Genomic DNA, 27,058 nt, shown 5'->3' with positions numbered 1-27,058 from the left:
GTTTTGTAGTATTGGAAAAAGACTAGCCCCAGAAAAAGAAAAAATTTAGTTCATCAGTGGTTCAACTGTGCTTATAAAATGGAAGCACTGCAATAATATTTTGCATCTGACAGTAATTTCAATAGTAATCACAATAATATTTTGGAACCAAACTTGATAAACGTGAAGCAAAGAGCTAATGGCACGTGTCATAGTTAGAGATTTTATTATTCAAGGTTTACTGTTTTTTCAGGAGCACTTTCTTCATGGCAGAGTTTTGTCACAAAATTATCCGAGAAGAGTCTGCAGTCAACTACATTTGGATCTTCTGAAAGATTATTCCGTATTAATGCTGGTGTAATTGTCTAGCAGAATCTGGGTCATTTTACCCACATCTCAGCATCCATCTGAGTTGAACATCAGTACAATAAAATCTTTGCAGGTACTAAAACATAAAGTACCAGAAAACAATTCAGTTACGTGCAATATGCGTTGATATATTCAATTATCCATTGATCAAAGCATTGCAAGAAGTCTATTTTTGACCGGACATGCTAGACTGATCACTAAAAATGCCAGATGGAGTTACTGAACTGAAAAAGGGGAAAAGACCATAATACACTCTGTACATATTTTAAGAAGCAAGACAATAAAACAAGTGAAAAAAAGTTAGCAAAGTTTTCAAAACAAGTGAAGTTCATCCACTCAGTTTTAAATCATTTATAGTTATATATGAAGCAAATAATTTCTATTTCTTCTAAATACCAGAGGGAAAATATTATCTTTATGCCAGCAGAAAGTCTTTAGACATTTCAAACAATAAAATTTTGCTTGTTGTGAGAACAGTACACACTAACTTTTTCCTCAAAAAGAATTAACATATTCAATTAGCAATACTTTGAATTTTCTGTATTAATTGTCTTTCCCTCAAAAAGAACTCTAAAGCCTTTGTAGCTGTTGTGTATTCAGTCATCCTGCAGAGTGACTGGTGCTGTGTCCACCTTATTAACAGGAAACTAGAGATGCAAAGAAATAAATGCATTGCACAAGTTTGTAAGGATTTATCTCTCATTTTGGACCAGCATTTTTTCTACTTTTGCAGGCCTTCTCTGACAGGACAGGAACTCATAATGAACAGTTAAGGTATCGTGATGGTGAAATTCACCCCTCTGCAGCAGTCTGGTGCAATGCCCCTGAGAGTAAGTGCAGCTTATCCAGAATAGGGTTTGAGTAAGACTAAGAGCAAGGTATAAGACTTGTGATAGTCCTTTTCAGAAATAAATGTGAACCTCTTCCATAGTGGTTTACAGACAAAGAATGGGCCAAAATACATCTTTGAGGACCATTGTGCCACCTGTTCAAGATCCTAAACACAAACTCTCCTTTAAAGTAGGGTGTAAGGACCGGAATAGTATGCATACTCCCAATGCACACAGTTAGTGTAGGAAAATGCATTCTTCAAAGCATTCAGCACTCTGACCACAAACGGGGTTACATAGTATTTTCCTCCATTAATATGAAATGCAGAATTTGGAACATTGGAGTTGGTTGGATGGTTGTTTTGAACACTTTTACAGGTCAAACATTATGACTAGAAACTAAGATCCATTTCTGCCATTTCTCAGTTACTTTTTCCGCTCCAGCCTTTCATATTTCAATTTGTCATGTAAGCCCTTGTTTGTTTCTCTCTTCTTGATTTCATCTTGGGTTTTGGTTTGTTTCAATCTTTATACAACTCTATTAATTTTCATAACTTTTGTTGAGGGCAAGGCAATGTGGACTTTATTCTTTTACCCAGTCCCTGTGTAATCTCTCTATGGCATGGTCACTGATTGTTTGGAGAGTTTTTTATCCTGAGGGCACAGCTGACTGTATGCTGCTGTCATTTTGATCGACGTCATTTATTTTTAATATAAGTTATAAAACCTAAAATTGTAGTAGATTTTGTTCTGTTAGGACTTAAATACCGCAATGGCCTTTATAAATGATTAATTTGAAAATATTGAGGAGAAAGACTTCAGGAAAGAGAGAATCTGAAACTGTGCCATAATTATAATTAAATTTGGTAATTAGTAAGAGAAGAAAGTAGTCTAGGAATTTCTGCTTAAATAATAAATCAAAATGGTCTGTCTTTGGTGAAGTGAAAGACAAAATTTTAGGAATGATGGACTAATAATACAGAAAGGAAACAAACAGCAAATTATGTTTGTCTATGCTGACTATGTCATTCAGTAATTACAAAGCATTAATGATAAGTAGCACAGAATATACAAGGAAAAATTTGCAGCAAGAAGTTACAACATTCCAGGAAAATATATAAGGTCAGTTCTGCTGTTATCATAGGACTCAATAGTTTGGGTTGGTCGTCTGGTCCAATCTCCTGCTAAGTTATGAACTACAGCTTATTCTGTGAAAATACATTGAAATCTGTTGTTCTAGGTGCTGTAAAAACACTCTGCCAGGGACAGTTTGTCTCAGACTACCTTGTCTTCTAAGTAATAAAACTAAGGAAAGGAATTCCACAGAGCAGCTCATCACAGAACTAGAAATACAGGCGAGAGCACTTCAGTCACTTCTGCCCAGCCACATTCCCTGTTTTGTAAGGACAGTCGACACCGGGGTCTGATTCAAAGCTCATCGAAACCAGTGGGAGCCCTTCTGTCGACTAAGCCATGCCTAAGCACTTGCTAAGTCACAGCTCACAGCGCAGCTGTGGGCTTTAGTCTTACTGTAATTTCAGTGGTAGTTAGGAGACACTCAGCATTATAAACGCTAGACCCCAGGGCAATGGTAATAATGCACATATAAATATGTGTGCATGTTTATGTTTATGGTACCTTTTATAGAAGGAATAGGTTTTTAAACTGCTGAAACCTAAATAAGATGCTAGAAATGTAATAGAATTTCCATGTGCAGTTTAACACGTATATAATGCATTAACTGAAAAACTGGTCTGTTTTCTCTGAATTCTAAATAGAATGCTTTGATTTTGGGGGTCTTTTTGGGGGAGGAAAGGTGCATTGATCAGAAGTCTGTTTTGCAAACAAAAACTGTTATCATGTCCCTTAGTCTTTTCTTCCTTAAGCTAAATGCTGAAAAATGAAAAGTCTTCTCTTTAACTTGTGTTTTCTGGACTTGTGATTATTCTCATTGCTATCCACTGGTCCCTCTCCAGTCAACCTCTCCCTTCCCCCAGCCTCCTTTCCCCTCTCTCTCTTTTTGCTAGTTGTTGGTTTTGAGGGTTTTTTTATAATGAAGTGTTCAAAGGGTGAAACAGAAAGAATTACTACACGTTTCTTGGAAGCTCTCTTTTGTTTATACCCATGTGTAGGGTGTTTCTCTTTTTCATGGCATTGTTGACTCAGATTTCACTTATGGTCCTCCCTACTCTTCCAGCTTTTCCTGAAGAACCGTGATTCAATGAGTTCCCTGGTTTGTATTTGTGCTTTGCATCCATCCCTACTCATCAATGTGTAGGAAAGGCATGTTATTTTACGTTTTTCTGAAGTTTAATTTGTAGTGGACTTTTAAATCAGTTAAGTTATAGGATTTGCGCATGTGACAGCCAACACAATGCATGTGTGAAAGAAATTTATCAAAGTACTGAGCCCTTCTGAGCACCAGAATTAAAATCACATTGTGGTGGGGCTCAATGCACAAAAGCAAGTCCTCGGTTTGAGAGGCCTGGGAATTGTTAGAGAGATTTTCATGTTTCCTCATTGCTGCTGTTATTTAAGTTCTTAAAAGTAATTGGAGACTGAAGTCATAATACCTACTGCAGAGCTATCATGTATTGATTTTCAGTACTTTCTGGGCAGCTTCGTGAAACAAGGAATTAAAAGGAACTCATTGAAGTACAAGCATTTCTCTCCTCTGTCACGCAAGTGCTCCAGATGGCCATTGAGCTGGGCTGGTGGAAGTGTGGTGGGACAAGTTTTCAGAAAATTGTTTTACTCTTCTGTTATTCGTGCTGAACATTGTAACTGAAATGCCATTCACCGTGCTGTCAACTATTATACTGGTCACTGTGGGGCTGCCAGAACAGAAAGACAGACAGATGCTATTGTGCTGCGCAGAATTACCAAAATGAAAGATATTTCTTGTCTAATAAAATAGACCACATTAGCTGATTAAGTGAAATAAAATAAATAGAAATGTGTGTGTGCTAAAAATATAAGTGCATACACATATGCAGCCACACATATACCTGCATATACATATACATGGTACATATATAGATTTAAATATATATGCATACATACCTACACACATCTACATATTGGAATCCATTGAGCTAGGAGCAATCCATTTTGGATTCTTGCTTTGTCTGCCTCGTCTCTGAACATGGTAATACTCCAAACATAAATTTAATAAGACACAGGGAGTTTCTTTTGTTATTGAGTTCATTCATTTTGGTTTTGATTCCTTCCCCATCCTGTAAGGTTTCCTAAATAAATAAGCAGAGAGCTATGACAATTTGGGACTCCCTTCTTTTATGCATTACCTTTCTCCTCTTTACTCCTCATATCTGACTAAAAAATCCCTTACTTTACAGGAAAAAAAAAAAGAGGTAAAAGTGAGATAAGGCAGATAAAAGGTAGTAGGAAAAAAAGTTATTTGGAAGTTAGATGCAGATTTGAAAAAGAAAATAAAAGAAACAGTTTTTGACAAAGGTTTGAGGGAACGCTCAGTTTTATCAGAGAGAACTTTCTAGCCATCATCTTATTCCCCAACACACGTAGAGCTATATGGATCATAATTTTATTTTGACCAAATGTTTTTGTTTCATTCAAGTTTGGTGTGAGCCCATTATAGCTCTCTTCACAGTCGAATCATAGTGATTGGTGACAACTGTAGTAACAACAGCTTTTGTGAATCCTGAAGCGTAGTGACTAAAGCACTGAGCAGCTAGGGCAATAATTGTCCAGCAGATATTAATTGAATGGTAATCCATATACTAATTGTCAATTAATTATCATTCAAGCTACCATATTTTGATAGTTATATATTCAAGTGCATGTTTTTATGTTTCACTCATTGTGTCCCTTAATTACAAATCTTATTTCCTACTATTTTTATAAATAACAGTGTAGTGCTTTAACTGTTAGATTTTGCCAATTTACTGGACATGAAGTGTACAGAAAAATGTACATATGATATTCAATCTTTATTCTGCATTGTAGCACAGAGAAGAAAATATTGTCTCCTCCAAAGAGCTTGATCTTTTACTATCACCTATCTTGAATGCTTCAGTGATGCAGAGATTTGTTCAGTCTGGTGGAACTCATCAGATGTCAGAAACACCCCGTAATTCATTGTACAGATATTTGTGTCATCTCCCTTGAAGCACAGAGGGAACTAGTGCCTCATCTGAAACGTCTCGAAATTCCATTTGCAGAAAACCCATTGCGAATGGCTGGCTGTAGAAAGCATTTTCTTTTTGCAGAGAAAAATAATTCTGATCCCTTTAATAAAAGACGTAAGTTACACATGTGCGTATTCTGCCCTTGCCCTTTCCCCAAAAAGAAAATCTTGATTTTGCCTGCCATGTTTCCTCCCCACAATGGCAAGCATTGGTCCCATTTCTCACTAATTAAAGTGACAGTGTTCATTTTGGGACCACCTCTACCCCAAAAGTAAATGCTATATTGAAAGATTAAGGCAAAGAGCAAATGTCTTTGCTGCTTGTTACAGGTCTCGAAGAAAATACTGCATCACAACAATCTGAGCATTTCTTTCAAAACTTTTAGCTCACAAAAACAAAATGTAAAGTTGTAATATTATAGTATGTAATTACTGTTTGGCATCTCGCATGGTAGCGGTAATACGCCATAGCATCTTCCTAGAAAAGTGTTGGCTTAAATAGTCCTCTCATTCTTTTTATGATGTTGTCAGTCAAAAGTTTCAATAAAGATCTGGCATGGTTCTGGAACTATAGACATGAGCTTTAAGTATATTTTGTGTCTTAGATCTTTTATCAAACCTGCTAGTTTGCCATAATCAATGCTGCTGCCTGTTTCTGATCAAGGAATAGAGTTTTGGAAATTTGGCAAAGAGTAGGTCTCTAGCTGTTTCACAGTCATTAATATCAGATCTGTGCAGTACTGGATGAGCTAGAAATGTATATTTGACCTAGTTCAGGCACATGAACATCACTGAATCTCTTTTGAATTTTTTTTGAGAAGATTATAATGAATTTAACAGTTTCATGCACTTATTCTGGTTTGATATCACCTGCAGGAGAACAGATGTCAGGCGGTACCTTAGCTGGCGCAAAGTTAGCGTTGCATAGACAGACAATACTGGATGTAGCGTAAAGCCTGCCTATACAAAGCTAATGCATCATTGTCTTTGGAACAAATTTGAACTGGCAGAGTGAGTTCATACCAAATCAGTACCTTTTCCATCACGCGTTTGCACTAGTTCTGATCTGGTACTAGGAGTCTTAAGGCTAGTCTTACTGTATGACAGATCTGAGCCATTTGAAATGGATTATATACAAAATGACAAATAAAGTTCTTCTTGATGAGTTTATCTTCTAGCTCGTTCACAATTATTGTCCCTTTGTGCCTTATTACAGGATAGCTCCCAGATAAAAAAGCATTCTGCTTCATACTCAGCTCCAACTATCTCAAGATGAGTGTGTGATTCACAGCTGGAGAAACACTGAACTAGACTGCTGGAGTAATGGGTTATTTCTTGGGAATAACTGAAAAATTCTGCATTATGATGCAAAACTACTTTTTACTGCTCCACTCCATGCCCATCCTCCAGTCTGTTTCTCTTTCTGAAATAAATACATCCAGTCTGAAGCCAGGATTCCATGGTAGTAGTTCGTTAGGATCACAGAATCATAGAATCATTAAGGTTGGAAAAGACCTCTAAGATCATCGAGTCCAACTGTCGACCCAACACCACCACCCACTAAACCATGTCCCTAAGTGCCTCATCTACTCGTCTTTTAAATACCTCCAGGGATGGGGACTCCACCACTTCCCTGGGCAGCCTGGTCCAATGTTTCACCACTCTTTCAGTAAAGAAATTTTTCCTTACATCCACTCTAAACCTCCCCTGGCACAACTTGAGGCCATTTCCTCTCGTCCTATCACTTGTTACTTGGGAGAAGAGACCAACACCCACCTCGCTACAACCTCCTTTCAGGTAGTTGTAGAGAGCGATGAGGTCTCCCCTCAGCCTCCTTTTCTCCAGGCTAAACAGTCCCAGTTCCCTCAGCCCCTCCTCATAAGACTTGTTCTCCAGACCCCTCACCAGCCTCGTTGCCCTTCTCTGGACGCGCTCCAGCACCTCGATGTCCTTCTTGTAGTGCGGGGCCCAAAACTGAACACAGTATTCGAGGTGCGGCCTCACCAGTGCCGAGTACAGGGGCACGATCACTTCCCTACTCCTACTGGCCACACTGTTTCTGATACAGGCCAGGATGCCATTGGCCTTCTTGGCCGCCTGGGCACACTGCCGGCTCATGTTCAGCCGGCTGTCAACCAGCACCCCCAGGTCCTTTTCTGCTGGGCAGCTCTCCAGCCACTCTTCCCCAAACCTGTAGCGCTGCATGGAGTTGTTGTTGACCCAAGTGCAGGACCCGGCACTTGGCCTTGTTGAGTCTCATACAGTTGGCCTGGGCCCATCGATCCAGCCTGTCCAGGTCCCTCTGCAGAGCCTTCCTACCCTCGAGCAGATCAACACTCCCGCCCAACTTGGTGTCGTCTGCAAACTTACTGAGGGTGCACTCAACCCCCTCATCCAGATCATCAATAAAGATATTAAACAAGACCGGCCCCAGTACTGAGCCCTGGGGAACACCGCTCGTGACCAGCCGCCAACTGGATTGAACTCCATTCACCACACCTCTCTGGGCCTGGCCATCCAGCCAGTTTTTGACCCAGCGCAGAGTACACCTGTCTAAGCCGCGAGCCGCCAGCTTCTCTAGGAGAATGCTGTGGGAGACGGTGTCAAAGGCCTTACTGAAGTCCAGGTAGACCACATCCACAGCCTTTCCCTCATCCACTAGGCGGGTCACCTGGTCATAGACGGAGATCAGGTTGGTCAAGCAGGACCTGCCTTTCATGAATCCGTGCTGGCTAGGCCTGATGCCCTGGTTGTCCTGCTCATGCCTTGTGAGTGCCCTCAAGATGAACCGCTCCATAATCTTCCCCGGCACCGAGGTCAGGCTGACAGGCCTGTAGTTCCCCGGATCCTCCTTCCGGCCCTTCTTGTAGATGGGCATCACATTGGCAAGCCTCCAGTCGTCCGGGACCTCCCCCGTTAACCAGGACTGCTGATAAATGATGGAGAGCTGCTTGGCGAGCACCTCCGCCAGCTCCCTCAGCACTCTCGGGTGGATCCCGTCCGGCCCCATAGACTTGTGAGCGTCCAGGTGGCATAGCAGGTCATTGACTGCTTCCTCTTGGTAGGTATGATCATCCATCAATAAAGCAGACTCACAGCTGCCAGCTCTGTTAGGTCAGATTGTACAATACCTCTATTTTTCCAGAGACTAGCAGAGTTTAAGACGTGAAGGAGAGAGCAGCTGGGGGCATAGTCATTGCTGATAAGACACAGGTGACCACGGTAAGTCATATATAAAATATACATTTGATACAGAACACGCGATCAGTTTTATAAGAAAGTTGCTCATTAACAGGCTTGCAGCTTGCAGATCCTTTTGGACCTCACCCAGTAAGTCCACACTATACAGTTGGTTTTAGTGTTTCTTTCTGGCCATCAATATCGCTTCTTTCCAGTTTCTCTCTAAAGGGCGATCACTATCTACAAACCAGCAGTGAATTGTGCACAATTGGTCCAAGATACTAAAACCTCTTTCAAATTGCATCCTTGTTTGTGGTGGAATGGGATATGTTGTAGCCTAATTATAGTGTAAACAGCAATTTTGTAGACGTAAGTGGATCTAATTCAGAGATCATCTTATGTGACCCAGGCAGAGAAATATCAAATCTGTATGATTTAGCACAAATTGAGCATATTTCTAAAAATATTTCCATTAATATCAAGGTGAAATAGATTACAAGTTTAAGTGAATGCTAAATGTCTTTATTTGTATAGCATAAATACCTGAAAAAAAACTCAGTTACTGTATATCCTGCAAAGACTTTTAAAAATAATTTTAGTGGCCTTTTCTCAGACTTCTAGTGCAGATGGAAAGTTAAAAGCTAGGCACCAGTAGGTCTGAGTTCATATTAATGAAAAAAGTTCAAAACCTTGATAATAACAAGAGTCACACAAAAATCTTGTTTAAATCATTCCACTGTAGGAAAAACGTACTGAAAAAAGGCACTCACTTAACATAACTTTGAGAGTTACATGTACATTCTAATCTAATCGGATTTATGGGATTAATTCTGCCAAGCAGAACAAGAAAAGTAAAACTGGAGAAAAGGGTGCATGTGAAAACCTAGGACTCTTAAAACACCAAAGAATCTGTCAGATCAGTTGTAAATATTTGAAACCGAAAAAGGAGACTAATCTCATACCAGTCTTTTTTGCCTGAAAATCATCAGGCTTTTGGTCTACAAGGTGAGTGGAAAACTGGCTCAAAGAATGACAGCCAGTGGTTCAGAGTCCAGCTGGTTGTCAGTGGTGCTCCTCGGGGACTGGTATCAGAGGTGGGCAGCGAAAATCTAGGAGGCAGTGGGCACAAATTACAGTGGAGGAAATTCCAGCTAATCATAAGGAAAAAATGCTTCACTGTGAGAGTAGTTAGCCATCGCAGCAGGCTGCCCGGAGAGGCTGCGGAATCCCAGTCTGGAGATTTTTCAAGTCTGTGAGTGCCCTAAACTGAGTTTGAAGTTAGCACTGCTTTGAGCAGCTGTTTGGAATAAATGACCTCCAGATGACCCTTCCACTCTAAATTACTCTGTTTCTTTGGGACTAATGGAGGGAGCAAATTTTGACCAGGAATTGATGGGTAGATACAACCTAAGCAGGCTGAGGAGAGGGCTTTGTTCAGCTGCATGTTTTGTCAGTGCCATGTGTTGCTGAAGCATGTATGTTCACTAGACAGTGATAAAATTATGATGGTGAAACATGAGAAGAAAAGGAGCCTTTCAGAGGCAGAACTCCAGTAACGTGGCACAGCATGAAAATAGCAGCCCTAAGATCCACTTCTAAAAGCAAACAAGAATCCAGTGCTGTTTGCAGATAAATGATGGGGTATCTATCTTATAAATTACATAGCAAGTACAAGTGGAAAATCAGTCATGTTCTGCATCACTAAAGCTTCCAAGTAGTTTTCAAGGGTAACCAGAACCTTTTGTTTTATTTGCAAAGTAGATTATAAAGCCAGAAGGGATTTTTACAATCATTTAATCTGACCTCCTATTTAAAACATGCATAGCATTTACTGTTTATATAGAGCATAAGTTTTAGAAAAGATCTCATTTTTCACTATACAAATTTTTAGTTGTAAAGTATCTAACATAACTCTCAGTGAATTGTGCCAAAGGTTAATGAACTTCACTGAACTTTATTTCTAGCTTAAAATTGCCTGGCTTCACCTTCCACTGGTGGGTTGATTTTATGTTTTGCCTGCTATAGTGAGAAATTTTGTAATAACTTCTGAAATTTCTGCTTTCCCTCTAGGTATTAGAGAGTGTAACCAAGTTTGCTTTTTACCATTTTATTCCAGGGTTTTCAAACTCTTATACCAAACATCACTTCCAGAGCTGGCAGTGCTCTGGGCTTCATGGAGCCTGGTCGCTGTGGAAGAGCCCTCATGTGATAACTAGGATTAAGTAGGACAGCCCATTTGCAAAATGCTTTTGACTCACAAGTTGAGAAGGTCTCCGTATGATAAATCAAAGATTCAGGCCTTTCAAAATGCTCATTCTAAACCAGCTTTTTCAGTCCATTATTTTGAATGTCCCTTCATTTTTCAACTTTCTTCATAGCAAGAAAAGGTGTACATGTTGTTTCATTGACAGTCACCTAACAGGCCAAATAAGTTAAAAAATACATTACACAATATCTGTTTCAGGTTTGTTGCTGTCTGTTTTGGGTGGAGTGGATTTATTTGTGTGTTTGTTTTAACGAAGAATAGATTATCTGTGAATAATCTGTGGGGTTTTTATACTCTCAATCCCACAGAGGAGTTAAAACCCTGTTAAGAATCGTTGCTTTCATGGACAAGCCTGCTGTCCCCACCTGAAGTGTATGGTTTGAATTCTTTGTTTCAAAGTATTGACCTTTCATTTGTCCACATAGTGTGCTTAATGCTGAGCTTCTGAAGTGATCCAGCTTGGTCTGTCTGTATCAGTAATTTCTCCTATGTGATATTTGACATTTTTTCTTACTTCATGTTGTTTACAGCTTGATCAATGATGGTTTTCTGTTTACAATTCTATTTTGAGATTAATCTATTGATTTTATATCCATTTAGTGAGCACCCGTATCAGTTTTGCATTGTATGAATCTCTTAATTAAAACTTCACTTAATCTTTTATTCTTTTTTTCTCAGCTAAATTAGAAAATACATTAAAATGCTGTGTTTGTTGAGATATGTTTTCTGTAAACACATGTATATTCATTGTTCAGAAGATAACATTAGTTCCAAAGAGAACTGACCACAGTTATCTTGGAAGGTAGATTAAGAAAAGATACATTTGATATAGAGGACAATGTAAAAATACTAAGTACAGGAGTATGCTCATATTATGGACTTTGTGCATGAGACGTTCATTAATTGGAGAAAAAGTATTTGCTGCACCTAGTTCAAAACATTCAAAACACTTCTCCCAAAGTAAATTCCTTCCATGTTGTGTGAATCAAGGGTCATCCAGTTTGTTCTCATTAATACCGGTATTTGAAGAAGGCATTTCCATATCAAGTCATGGTCAGGATCAGGTCCAGAGACAATTGCCAGGTTCAGACAAAGACCAGCAAGCACCAGGCAAGTCTATGGTGACATGGCAGGTCCAAGGTCAGGCCAGGAAGGCAGTCCATTGGGCCTGGGTCCAAATCAGAGGGGTCCATGGCTGCAATGCAGCTGCAATGTCGCTCAGGTGGGAACATGCTGGAGAGCATCATCCTCAAAGGAGCTCCCAAGGAGGGACTCCAGTGAGGCTTCCTGGCAGAGCTGTTTGGGGGGGAGTCTCTGCTAAAGCTTCCTCCAGCTTTTTCTGGAGAAGCTTCAGAATCAGCTGAGGCTTCTCAAAGAGCTGTCTTAGCAAGCTGGCCTTGCAGACAGGGAGGTAAACTTCTGGTCCTGACAAAAGAAGAGTGCATGCCAGAGCAAAAGGAGTCCAATTAATTGACCAAGGGAAAAACTGTTGATGTTGTTATCTTCACCAATATGTCATACGCTCTCTAGAGTGTGGGACTTAAACTCTATCACACAAAGCAGGGGAAATCATTCTTTGCGTCAGTGCAGTAATGTCGGATTTTAAAATCAAGTTTTGCAACAGCCAGTGAAATTGGCGTTCTGTTTCTACTGTTAATACTGCAACGAGTACTCCATACAGCTCATCAGTGTAATTCCTCTGCCCTGTGAGTATATAATGATAGTTAAGAAATGCCATTTCAACTCATAGAATAAGAGATTATCATAATATCTTATTAGGTCTTCAATAAAGTGCGTCATTAGCCAATTTCTATTTTCCCATAGAGAAATCTGAAACCCACGTGTGAGAATTAATGTGCTTGAATGGACTGATGAAACAAGCTTCAGCGAGGAAAAAGAGTGCCCTGAGCTCAGACTGTAGGAGGTGGTAGCTTGACAATATAAAACACATCACCTAACCTTTCCAGTTGTCAGTCCCAATCAATATGTTTGTCTGTTTCCCAGAAATCAATAGAGACATGGTTCTTACAGTAGCCATGAGACCCAACCTGACCTAGAAGCGAAATCATCTAAATAACAAAACACAAGCCCATCATCAAGTCTGACAAATGATCAGCTAAAAAGGGCTCTAATTGTTTTTGTTTCATATCCTAACATTGGATGCAAAGACAGTTTTGTCCAGATTAAGCTGAAGATCACACATCACACATCTGAAGGTAATTACCCCACTTTCCTGCTTGTCCCCTTTCACACTGAAATTTGTATTTGTTTAGACTTCTCTGTAGCAACATCATCATTATTGATGTCTCATACAACTTCTAAAATCTGTGTGTACTAAGTATACCCTTTAAAAGGTTATTCATACATTTGTCTCATTTTTAATAAGAGGATGTAATAGTCTCTAATAACTTACAGGTTAATCTCAAACAGCAAAAGCCTCGGGCAATGAAAGATTTTGGACTGTAGAAACTTGAAAAGGATGAAAACGCATTCTGGCAGGAGGGCTTGTTTGGGAGTGTTATTCTTTTACACATCCCATTTCTGTCTCAAATAGCCTTTGCTTAACAGACGGCTTGGTGTTGGACCTCCAGCTTTAATCTTTATTGGTCCCAAAATTATGGGGTTTGTATAGTGTAGCTTCCTTTATTTCAATTTGAATATGCTCGATAGTCAGCCTGCTGTAAGCCTCAGTGCTGAGGCTCATCTGGTCATTTTTTCCTCATTTGAAATCCATTGCTATTGTATGGAACACAGCACATTACAAGTCATGGTATTACATGTTTTGTGTCATATTTATTTCCAAAGGATCAGATACCTTCCAGATTTGGAATGGGGGGTGGTTTGGGATCAGTGTGGCTAGCATACAAACAGGCTAATGTCTGTATTCATATGTTTGTGCTAGTTGTGGCTTCAAAACTGTGCATGCACACTGTGCAATTTAAAAAAAAAAGAGACGCATTTTCTGAGACAGTGTGATCTGCCATAGGAATATCAGTGTTATTATCAAGAATTCATGGCTCTCATTACAGCAGTGGAGGCACAATGGAAAGGAAGAAGTAAAGCTGATTGTTTTCAGGTTCTTAAGGGTCAGTGGGGAAAGAAAATCAACAGCAGCAGCAGCTGCTGCAGCAGTCTCATCAACAAAAGAAAACCCTTGCGCTCCCCGAAACCAATTTCCAATTGTGCCACAGTCCATGTTCCATATGAAGTGCCAGATATTAAGTTCTCATGGGTGGAGAGAAGCCTGAAGTCCTTCTGGCTCTTATAATGGCTTTTTTCTTTCAACTTAAACTACTGCTGGGTTGTGCTTGGGGGCAGGGAGCAACAGTTTGAAAGGAGAAATGCTTGAGAGAGGTGTGGGACCTCTGAGGAAAGACCGCTTGCAGAAAAAGCTTTCATAAGTTCTGCGCACCTGGAGTGTAGCTTAATTTACCTTGGCATCTTGTTAGTTTTAGTTCATTTGTTAGCAAAATAATGGCATCAGTTCTTAAGGAGTTGTCATATTTAGTTCCATGTAGGTTGTTATTACTGAAAATCAGATAAAATGGACCAGCAAGACACTCTGTGCTGAATGATGTAGGTACACATGAGAACATTATCTATTCGCTTCTTTGTATAGGTTAAAGGCACTCCGATGTGGGTGTGCGAAGCAAGATCCCAATAATTATATGGCTATTTAAAATTTATATTTTACTTAAGGAATGTTATTTTATTTAAGGAATAATTTATTTAAAGAATGTTTTGATTGTCTTCATTATATATTAACAGCAAGGGAATTCATCTAAAAATGTGATCACAGCATGCAAATCTGTGATACCAGTATCATTGAACTTTTTGCAGAACTTATTTTTGCATTTGCCCTGTTTCCACATAATGTATTGAATGTCAGCTTAAATTACCCTCTCTTTGCACTCAGCCTGGTATAATAATTTGAGTTTGATTTTACAGACCCCTATAAATCATACTACTAAAAGAGTAATCGTTGTTGTGCTAATAACCACACTTTCTGAAATCTTCCCAATGGATCTCTGCTGTAAGATGAGGCTTTTGCTACAGAAAACTTCAATGCATCTCCTTACTGTTGAAATATCATCAGCGAGTTTCTGGGCTTTTTTATGTCCTTTTTAAGAAGTTAAATAATTCAGGGGCTTTAGCTGCATTAACCTGCAAAATGTCAGTGGTAATGGGTAAGCGCATGTGTCTATGCTGTTTACCTGTGCATCAAGGTTGGATAGAGATAACTTTATCAACTGATCACAAAAAGACATTCCCCCCCTCAGCAAAATCATGGAATACTTTGATTTATTGTTAGTATGTTCTTTGCAAGACCATGACATGGAAATGTGCATTTTATCATGACCTGGTTGGGCAAACTTCAGGGTGAGACTTTCCCAGCTTTGCTGTTCTGCCACCTGAGCTTCCTGGGGTAGTGCTAGCTGTGAAAGGCCTATTCATACTGCGATTACACTTTCTAACTGTGATTTGGACATCCTATATGTCCTTCTCCCAGAACAAACACCATAAGCTCATTGTTTCAGCACACACAATAAAAACTGTAGTGAACTCTTTTTGTAGAATACTTATGTATGTAAATGTTCTTTTTATCCCTTGAATGACATTTTAGTGTTTAAAAGTACTTACTTTTCCCTTTCCCCTTAGCATTACCTTAAGCAAAGACACTGTTCTTCAGCCTTAAATGTTTCAGTGAATTTACAGTACACAATTAATTGTAACACCAGCAAGTCTGGCACACTGTGTTGTTAAGGATAGTAGGGACTGTGGTGATTTTATAATGAATTCACTTCAAAACCCAGCAAATAGTAGCATACAAGGACATCTGACAGCTGCTTTCCCCAGCTAAATCTCACCACTGAAACTTGATTCCAAGAAAAATAACAAGTCAGGCTTGGTTAGTAGTGCTGCAGCTTGGAATGTGAGTCTTGACAAGGGGGAAAAATCATTTGTACTGTACTAGCTTTTCATGAGCTGGGGTGAAGAGTAAATCTCTCCAATAGCAAAATAAAGCTGTCAGACAGCTTTTTCATAAGATGCCATTGGACACCAATATGACAGTTCTTCCTCCTGATCTTTTTTATAGGTTACTAATTCTGAAGGAAAAGTTATCTTTGCCTACATTTTTGTGGACCCAGGCAATGAAATTTTAAGAAGCGGTTGTGATACTAGAACAAAAATACAGACTGATACTCAATAACCAGGAGTACCCCTGTTGCCTTACTGAAAAGATGCTTTAACCGAATGTCTAGTATTTAGGATAAGATTCTGTATTTGCTGCTTTATATTTTGAAATTGATATATACATATATGAAACGTTCTCTGAAAAATTAGCAGACAAATATATGGGCACATGAGAACACTTTCATGCACTGAGGAACATGGCAGTGGCCATCAGAGTGACGCATGGGCGCCAGTAAGCAGGCAGTAATTTTGTTTCTCAAGCACTTGAATAGGTTCCCTTCTTCTCTGTCTTTACTGGACATAGATGAGAAAATTTAGGCTCTTCTCAGTTAAGCCAGTCTTTATGTACCGAAACGTAATTGAAGCCTAAGGAGTATGGTGAGGACTGATCACAGGAGTCTTCTCTTCCAGGATATGTGGAGGAGCCAGGGTTCCTGGCTGGGCATCTAAACGTCTGATTCTAGTTCCTGATACTGAAGGTCATGGAAGTTCTTCTAGTTTGGGTTATGGAGATGGTTATCCTTGCCTCCACTGCAAAATGCACTCTCTTATGGCTGTGGAGGAAAAGGACAGCAATTAATTCCTGGGTGTTCTTAAGAAAACAGTGAATAGGGTGTGCTATATTAACTTTACTGAGATTTGGGAAAAGTTAATTGAAAATGTTCTTTTGACTATTTCAGGGTAAAATCATCAGCAGTATTTTGTATGCTTTTCACAAGTATTTTCCAATATTTATCTTCATTTTCTATTAAAATCTTAACATTTTTATTTATAGATTACTTTTGAAGTCTGACATAATTCTGAATATCTTAAAAAGGAAAAAAAAAAACCTCTTTCTAAGTATTGTTGCATTAAAATGCCTTGGCCATGAATTTAGACATCAAATCATACCAATTCTTGTATTAACAAGCAGGCTGAGAAATTACATATTTCAGGGTTCTGTTTCTGAGCAGACTTTAAATCTTAAATTTTCACACAGTTTACACAGCTTTTGCAAATAAATAGTACTGTCAAATAGACCAACCGCCTCAGTAAGCTTATAAAGAAAATAAATGCTCCAGGCTAGTGATAGTGAAAGAAAAAAGAAAAAAAAAAATTATTGGATACTAGCACCGCGAAAAAAGAACTAAAACAGACACAAGTACCTACAGAATGAAAGTTATCATAAATAACAAACTAAAAGTTTCAGGTCGTATTTCCATTAAACTCATGAACAGCTATAAATTAGGTAGTCCTAGTTTGGGTTCTTTTTCATTGTTTTCCTTTTGTTGGTTTGGTTTTGATTATCTGTTTTCTGCCCCAAGTTTCCCATGTGCTCAAATGCCCCATTTGTGTTGCCATGAGGGTTTGACTAATCTAACTCTTAGACATTAGTAGGATGGTGACCACTGATGCAATCTCTTCATAAATACTAAGCACTCCTTATACCTTTCGTAGTTGGCTGCAAAGAAAAATGATTTATCAGTTAACAATGTGATGATAAGAACATAGAAATTTACTTCACTTAAAAATGTCATATTAAATTCATGTGTATATATTGCACAACACAATAGAGAGCAAGAAGTATCACTGAAATAATGGAAAATCGAAAAAATATTAATGAAAAGAAAAACAATCTCAATACTATCATATATAGATATTATATATGTATTGTCATTTTACCTTAGAAAGTTCACTTAAGAAGTCACTTTCTGCATAGGTACTTTCACTGAAATCTGGAAATGTGACCAGCCAGCCAAACCCTTCTCTCAGCTCTGTTCTCTCAGTTTCAAATAATTCGGCCTTCCGGGTGATCACTTAAACCGACACAGCTTGCTCACAATCCGCCTGGGGTACAAGCAGGAGCAGAATCTGTGCAACAGTTGAGCATTTTCAGCTAGGAGTTTCTGCTGTTGCCATGAAACTCCTCAGCAGCTGCACATTCAGTTAGGCGGGCACTTCTGAGACATGAGGCAAGGGCAGCAAACCTGCCAAGTGTCTAATCAGCTTCATCTTGGTCCTAAGCATACACATAATAATAAAGATGAGCAAAATAAAATCAGCACAGAATAAACTAGGGTCAGCAAAGCCTACCCAGCTTTGACACCCTAGACTTTAAGAATCCTAAATTGGAACATGTGGATGTACTTAATGCATGAGTGACATCAAACCACGTTTGCTTATTTTTTCCAAATACTAAGTCTTCAAAAGCTGAGCTAAATGGCTCACGGTGTTCATAAAAATGAGTTGACCTGAGTGGAATAGATACTGCTGATGGTGTAAGGAAAAAAGATGGCAATAAGAAGCAAGGTGAAAGCTGTGAAGGGCACAGCCATATTAGCATGCTGAACTTTTCAAACAGTGACAAAATTATTCTTTCAGTGCCTGTTTCTTCAATGCAATATCAGATAGGACTCCTGCACAGGCTCTAATGAACCATGACCTAAAATCAAGTTACCCTTGCGTGAGGCTAAAGGTACTGTATATTATAGTGTAGCTTAATGCAAAATGCACGTGTAAAGAATATATTTCATTCAAAAATAGAAGAATTATACCTGCCTTACCACATGTGCAGATTGATTTTTTTTGAAGTTTTGTCTTTAATTTCATCATCGTATATTATTCCTGGGAAATAGCTTTAATTTCTACCTATGATTAATTCAGGCTTCCAAAACTGTAGTACATTTTTGAAAGATATCTTTAGGCCTATTCTGCCAATAACAAGAACTGGGCAATTAATTCAACCTGTGCTGCTTTAATCTGTTCCATTAACAAAGAAGTGAAGTGAACAAAAGAATCTTTTCTGAAAATAATAATTATACACATAGTGTGATTGCTGTTGATATTCCCTAGTATTTATTAGGGAATCTGTAATACTGATGGATAACTGGAATGGTTCCATTTAAAAAAAAAAAAAAAGTTCAATGCAAAGCTATCCAGTCCAGTAAATTAACACCTAATTGCTTGCAGGGGTTCAGCTAAATGTAGTGGTTAAGGTTAGGCAGGGTCCCCAATGTGCAGTTTTCACCGGTCTTGTTTTTCAGAGGTTCTGAACCATTAGCTTCAGTTTGAAAGTGTTCCTAGCCTTTCTTTATAAACCATTCCCTTTGATTTTAAGGACCAGATAGAGGTCAGGAAAATTTCCTGACATGCCGAAGCAGGATAATCCTTATCCAGAGCAAGTTGTAGCTTGCTTTGATTCACCACAAGAGGCTGCAGATGCAGATAGAATATACAGGTTCAGAAAGGAATTAGGCAAATTAATGGGCAGTGGATCTATAAACAGACACTGATAGGAATAGGCAGAAATATACCCTCTAGCATCCTTAATGCAATGAACTGATGCTGAGGGAGTGCAAAGATAATCAACCTCAAGTAATAGCCAAACTCAGATCTTTTCTCTAAGTATTGCCTCCCATTGCCCCTGTCAGGCACAGAACTCCAGGTGAGACGGGCCATGTTTTAGCAGCGCTGTCAATATTAATTTCTGTTGCTATTCTTCCCAAAATAAAGTGCTAGGAATGGGAAAGAGCTGGACAGAGAACCAAGGGAAGAGGCTTGGATAGTCACCACTGTTGCTCCTTTTTTTCCAGAAGCTGGAAAAGGTGCATAAGAGTAATTGCTGGAGTGGAGAACAGCCTCCTCCCTTCCAGCAGAAGCAACATACTTCCAGTCTTCCTCCAGCAGCCATAGGAGTCAGCCAGGTTTTGCAGATCCTTGTTGCAAAAAGTGCTGTCTTTTAATGAAGGAAGAATTAAGAGACTGGAGGAAAATTTGCTACGGTGAGGAGATGGTGAATGAAAAAGAAGCATTTAGCTTCTCCAGGTAGTTTACAAATAAGAAATAGAGTGATCAGCCCTCTGAGGGCTGTATTGTGAATGAAGCCTACTGAATGCAGAGCACCATGGAGCATCTGTCCACTTTATTCAGTTTCCTAATCTGAGTTCTCTCAGTACTGAGGTTTCAGTTACTGGTACTGAACAGCTTTGAAACAACAGCCCTAAAATCTTGAAAGTAACGCCATTTTTATTAATCAGTTGCATTTAAAAATAATAAAACCAATTGGTTTTATTAAATGCTCAGTAAAATATAAAGTGTGCTTTCAAAAGTTATACATTTTAAGACTTTTTGGCTACGTTAGAAATAAATATATTATTGACTGTTAAGAGTTCTGTTCATACTACATTAACTTTGGTTTCGTATGTTTTTATATTAAATGAAATGGTTCAGGCAATGATACATTTATGAGATGAAAAAGGAATCGCTTTTTTATGACACTGAAAGATCTGTGCTAGTGCAAAGAAGTTCCCTTAGTCCTTTACATTTTTCTGAATATTCTGTGGAAGGGGAGAACTTCTTCATAGAAAACACTTATGACCAGATTCTTTACATACTTTGATTTAATAACTGCAAATCTTGGCTAACATTGTACATGGATTTAAATAGGAAATCATATTTTGCATTAATTTTAATCAAAGTCCAGCACTGCAAAGCCATTGTAACCACTGTTAACTGCATTGCATGTAAATGTTTAAGGGGGGCGGGGGGGAAGGGGGGCGGAGAGAGAGAGAGAGATCTGAATCACTAAAAATATGGTTTGAATGTGATGTTCTGGCCATACTACTATGTCCACATGCCCCATACGATCAGCCATTTTGCCCTTAGAAGACTGTTCTCACACCACAGCTATTAACTTTGTCTGTAAGGTTAATCAACCTCGGGTATCTTTGTCCATTTTCTTGGTATCCACATCTTACTCTGATACCATCATTATTTTCTGCTAAGTGACTGAGTAATAAGCACACAACACCTTGCAAGTTGCTTCTCTTCAAGAAGGGAAATGGAAAGGCATCCTGGTCATAACTTAGCACACATAGACTTAAACACTTCCTACAGCACTCTTGAAGGAGAGTTGTTTTGTGCCCAAAGAGCAGTTCTGCATCAAGACTTGATTCTAACCAAAATCCCAAGGCAGGCAGAGAGTATCTCTCCTGCTCCTTCTTCTCATGATGCTATTTGTCCGCAAAAGCTTGGGGGAAAGAAGCAATCAATCAATGACAACAGCAAAAAAGCTATCCCATGACTTAAAATTTGTTCCTATGGTAAGAAAAGATAACTTCAAAACAGAAGAAATATCTTCTGGCATTACTTGTCATTGCAATATACTTAACTTTTATATATAACTTTTTCCCTCTACGTTTTTTTGTCCTTAAACTGAATTTATATACTTTTAATGTCATAAGACTGGTAGTATTGACATTTTAGCAGAATAATCATGTATGATAAAATAGTCTGATGCTTAGAATTATAACCATTAATGATCAGTCTTCATGTTGCAGTGCACTACTATTTCTACTTGGGTCAGCCCTTTCCAACAGCTTCCAAAGCAGAAAAAATAAGCAAAGGGCTCTGAGGCAGAAGGATTCACATCCTCAAAAGGAGACTATAGAGCTATAAAACAGGGTGAAATGTGAGAGAGGAAGAGTGATCCTATTTCTAAATTATTTTATACCTGCATGATACATCCTTCTCCCTTCAAGGATTTCTTTTCTATTGTTCTTTTAGTCTCTCCAATCCAGGGGTTTTGCTATTTGTTATACCCAGTCATAGTGGTCTCTGCAATATATCTGCATAGCATTCCTGATTTGGAGCTTATGAACTCTAGACAAAATGCTGCTCTTCTTTTTCTTGGCTGACATGAACCAGGATGGCCACAAAGGACTTGTTTCCTTTTGGCTGGCACAGAGTGATGGGACACAACAGTGTCTCCCCACCTTTTTCTTTTATTAACCATAGATTATCAAGGAGCTCCAGAGCTTTTTGTATGGGCCACTGTGGTGCGGTGGTCTGGTGTGAGGCTCATCCTATTCCAGTGCATGAGGTTATGTCCTAATGGAAAGTCTGTCCCACTGCGCGGTAGCCGGCTAACGAGAGCTGTCTACTAAGAGCCCCTCTATTGCAAGCCCTAGTACAATATGCTGGGCAATTACAGACTGTTGGTGGTGTCCAGAAGGGCAGTGCTGGAATTACTGGTTGTGGGGATGGCTAGCAGAATATGTGCTGAATGCAAACCCCCTAAAATAATATGTTCCCTCCTCGACCTTTCTGGAAATTCATGATTCATAGGAAATCTTCCTAAATTCATTTGTGTTCCTAAGCCTGCAGGTAGGTCTTTTCTTCATAATGAAGAAGCATGCGTCCAAACAGGGCCAGATCCCTAGCTAGTGTATATGCACACTGAAAACAATAGATGTGAAATATGGCTCTGTCTACAGTAGAATACATTCTGAGTTTAAAACTGTATGCCATTTGTCATTTAAATGAGTTAAAACATGCCCTGTTTGTGTCTGTCATAATGGTTTGTGACACCCATCACTGTAGTCTGTAATTCTCCTATCACTTTCATCTGCTTTAATCATTTCTACCTGTTTCTGAATTTTTAATCCTCTTTTTGAGGATTAAAGTAATTTATTTTCTTCTGGTGCTTTAATTAGCAGCTTTGCTTCCCAGTGAAGTGCTTGCTGACTGAATCATGCAATCCTTCGCTTGACAGGAAGGATGTAAACAAAGAGAATTTTGACTAACAGTCAAAACTACAGCATTGCCACTACAGCATAAAAACTAACTTCAAAGATGAGAGGGGAAAAAAATACAATAGGAGCTTCAGATATCATTAATGCTGTAGTTGGATCTTGTATCAATAAAAGCGATTCTGTCATTCACTGTGGAAAGATAACATTTACCCTTACACACTTATTAAATAATCTTTTGGAAGCCAGGGCTACGTACTGTCATATCTGATAGATTGTATTGCAGGTTGGAAAAGCTGCTGCAGCATTCACATGGCACACTTCTAACGCGCAGCACTTAGTTCCATGATAATTGAGTCACAGAAGCTAAAATGACCAATTTAGACTCTAGAATCAAGTCACACTATTACCGTACCCATTGCATTAGCACTAGAGCTGAATGGTCATACTGTGCAGCATAGTAACATTAATAAAAACCTTCAGCCGAATTTTTCACGTTACTGTATTTTCAATAGTGTTATTTTATATGATGTTTAACAATTAAAAAGCATTGAACAAAGCAAGTGTTTCCAGAGACCTGTGTCTTTTTGAGTTTTGGTGTTTTTTTAACATGTGTGCAGATCTTTGTTTGCCCTCTCCATCTCTGGAATTTAATTTTCTTTAGAGTTCTGTGCGAATGACTTTCAACATATGTCTTGGATAAGTAGATTTATGGTCTAGATGATCAAATCTAATGGTGAAATGGCTATTAGGATTATGGATGTAGTTTTTTGGAGATGTATAAGTGAGATGCACAAACAGAAAATTATGAAAAGTAGAATATCTATTAGGTAGGATTTTACCTGTAAAATTTATTAATAAGTGAATTCCATGCAAAAATCTTCATTCGATTTAATGAGAAAATACCAGCAGCAGATTAGATGAGGGAAAAAGACATTTTAAAGAAACATGTTTCTAGGCTGAGTTCAATCATGTTTTCTAAATGTGAAAAATCACTAAGATAATTACATTGAGATTGATTAGGTTATTCACACGGGTTTGAAGTTAAGCTCATATTTAAGTGTCTTCCTGAACTGAAGGAATAAAAAGAAACTTTTCAGTAAGGGGGTTTTTTTTTCAGATTAGAAATTAAAGTACAGGGGGGTTATTTATTTATGTCTTTACACATAAGAGGCTTAGTTAGTCCAAAAGCATTAGAAATAAACTTAGAGCAGTATATGAAAATATCAAGTTACAGACCCAATGCCAAGAAATATGATTATATCGAAGTTCATATCACCTTTGCTCAAGTAAAAAAAAAAAAAAAATACATTTTTTAAAAATGGTTAAGGTGCTTTTGGTGTTTGATAATATCTCTTTACACTTTGCTTTGGACCAGCTGGAGGGAGCATGATGAACTTGTTTGTTTTCCAGTGAAGACAGATTAATTTCCAATTAAAAGCTGTTATTTTAAAAAAAAAAAAAAAAGAGAGAGAAAATGAATGCATCTTTCTGTGCAGCATTTGTGGTCAAATATTGAATAATCCATCTGATAGCTTACTATATGAATTTGAAATTAATTGAAAATAATTATGGAACCTGCCCATGCATTTTCATTATATAAACTGAGAACAATTAAAAAGCTAAACAAAGAGCATACAAGATAAAAACTATTTAATTAATTTCAATCATTATAAATTGCATGAATACAGAAAAGAAAATGTGTTTTGTTTACATGGCAAGGTCCTTTGAATTGTTCGATAATAATGAATGCATTTGTTTGCCAGAAGTCCGAGATGGCTGTCCAGTTATGTGTTATTAACTTCTGCATATTAAACATCTGAGCCCAGTTAATGCATTATGGAGCTCTACTTCTTTGATGCATCATAACTTTGCATTTTCATTCCTTGCAGAAGGGAATCCATATACCTGGTGGGTTGGAAAAGCCAATGAGAAGCACTACTATTGGGGCGGATCAGGACCTGGCATTCAAAAATGTGCCTGCGGCATCGAACGCAACTGTACTGATCCCAAGTACTACTGCAACTGTGATGCTGATTATAAGCAATGGTGAGTGGTTTACAAGAAGGCAGGGTGAGAATGACCAGAATCTCTTAACTTTTACAACACTGCCATTATTTTGAATGTCTTTTGTTTATATATTTCCTTTCTTACCAAAGAACAAAGGCAAAAATACTGTATTTGTAATCCCTCCTGCAAAGTATCTACCCATCTCTTCATTTCCATTTTATTCATGGTATCTGTGACTGTCAAATATAAGGAGTGTATTTATGTTTTCAAATCAACTGAACTATAGAGAAGAATGCTAAAATTGCAAAGTCAAGTCCTTATAGGAAAGGCCAGCATTTTGGCTGCCCATGCAACTTTGTCTCCATCATATTCAATTATATTACAATACAGTATTTAATTTTATCTCTGCAACTCCATTTTTTTTCCCATAATTTCTCCTTTTTGGAGCACTCTTGCTGCATTTGCCTGTAGAATGTGAGAAATATGAGTTGAAATCACTCATCTAGTGACTCCAAGCCTCATTATCCATCTTTCATGAAAAAAAGTGTTAAGAACTAGGCTTTAAGAGTATTATGGAATGAGCCTCTGTATTTCAGAGGAAGCTGTTGCACTTTGCATGAGATAATTAAATATTCATTGGCCTGTTGGTTGAGAATACAAACCTGTAACCCATTTGGGATGGGACAGTGAGAATCGATTCGAGTTTCTTCTCTAATAAATAGTTATTGATTCATCCCAGGTGGAACAATTTTAACAGAGGGACTGAGGAAGTCCTACCCCAGCGTATTTTACAGCCTGGTAACAGGGGCAGTCTACTGTGAGGTAGTTGATGTGGGTTTAAATCCCTTCAGGCAGAAAAGAGAATTAAACTTGCATCTCTGATATTCCCATAAACACTCTACTGCATAAAGTTTATCATCATTTTGTGTGAGAACACAAAAGTTAGAACACACAAGTTAGAACACTTCCTTTGTAAGCTTTAACCATTTGTGTCTCTCTTGTCATGATAGGCAGCATCATATTTTATGTGGTATGCAATGTTCAGTGACCAACTGGAACCATACTTTTAGGAACATTTTTCCCATTAATAGCAACCTGTTGGCAATTGAATCAATACTGGCTCATAAACTATTTTGCGTTAATTGAGACATTCATACAGCTATTAATGAATACAGAGCTACAGAATTCTAATGGTATGTCAGGGATTTAAAAATAAAAAGAGTAGGGAGAATCGCAGAACCATAGAATCACAGAATGGTTGAGGTTGGAAGGAACCTCAGAGTTCATCTAGTCCAAACCCCCTGCTCAAGCAGGGCCACCTAGAGACAGTTGCCCAGGACCGTGTCTAGATGGCTTTTGAATATCTCCAAGGACGGAGACTCTGCAGCTTCCCTGGGCAACCTGTGCCAGTGCTCGGTCACCCGCATAGTAAAGAAGTGTTTCCTGATGTTCAGAAGGAACCTCCTGTGTTTCAGTTGGTGCCCATTGCCTCTGGTCCTGTCACTGGGCACCACTGAAAAGAGCCTGGCTCCGCCCTCTTTGCACCCTCCCTTCAGGTATTTATACATATTGGTAAGATCCCCCTGAGCCTTCTCTTCTCCAGGCTGAACAGTCCCAGCTCTCTCAGCCTTTCCTCACAGGAGAGATGCTCCAATGCCTTAATCATCTTAGTGGCTTTTCATTGGACTCTCTCCAGTATGCCCATGTCTCCCTTGTACTGGGGAGCCCAGAACTGGACACAGTACTCCAGGTGTGGCATCACCAGTGCTGAGTAGAGGGGAAGGATCACCTCCCTCGACCTGCTGGCAACAATCCTACTAGTGCAGCCCAGGATACCATTTGCATTCTTTGCCACCAGAGCACATTGCTGGCTCATGTTCAACTTGGCATCCACCAGGACCCCCAGGGCCTTTTCTGCCAAGCTGCTTCCTGGCTGAGTGGCCCCCAGCATATACTGGTGCATGGGGTTGTTTTTCCCCAGGTGCAAGACTTTACACTTTTCCCTGTTGAACTTCACGATATTTCTGCGAGCCCATTTCTCCAGCTTGTTAAGGTCCCTCTGGATGGCAGCACGACCCTCTGGCATATCAGCCACTCCTCCGAGTTTGGTGTCGTCTGCAAGAATGAAGTATGAAAAATACAAAATTAGAGTAATAAAGGAAATCTTCCAGGCCCTGCAAAAATGATAGATTAGGATGTGGGAAATCAAACATTGCCACAGACATTGCCACCCTAAGCTTTGACATTGTTAGGATAGTATGTTGTTAGCTATGATATGGGGTGACCTATAGAACACCACAGAGATAGAGTAGTCAATATTAGAGACAGAGGAATCAGACATGGTGCCAAACTTCAGAGCTAGAATTATATAGAGAGTGAAGAATATAATGTCAGAGGACTCTGACTCAAACATAGGCACTAGAGCAGTGTGGCAGGAGGGAGGTAGGTTTAGTTCTGTGACAAAATGGTAATGACAAAAGGAAGATATTGTAATAATAATTACAATAATGGAAGAATTAGGAGCACTTATGGTTTTCATTGTTTGAGGCACTGG

The 27,058-nt window shown here is 38.8% G+C and overlaps 1 protein-coding gene across 1 annotated transcript in view; it reads left to right on the top strand.

Moving 5' to 3' along the window:
* CNTNAP2 (contactin associated protein 2) overlaps positions 1–27,058 on the top strand; it is a 1,225,394-nt gene that overhangs the window by 973,251 nt on the left and 225,085 nt on the right. Inside the window, exon 14 of the mRNA XM_076330744.1 lies at positions 24,387–24,543. Within this exon, the coding sequence (XP_076186859.1) occupies positions 24,387–24,543 (157 nt within the window). The remainder of the gene's footprint in view (positions 1–24,386; positions 24,544–27,058) is intronic.

Source organism: Aptenodytes patagonicus, chromosome 2, assembly GCF_965638725.1.
Source record: "Aptenodytes patagonicus chromosome 2, bAptPat1.pri.cur, whole genome shotgun sequence".
In the NCBI taxonomy this organism is placed as follows: domain Eukaryota; kingdom Metazoa; phylum Chordata; class Aves; order Sphenisciformes; family Spheniscidae; genus Aptenodytes; species Aptenodytes patagonicus.
The sequence above is the reverse complement of the archived record's forward strand: the minus strand, read 5'-3'. Positions and strand labels throughout refer to the sequence as shown.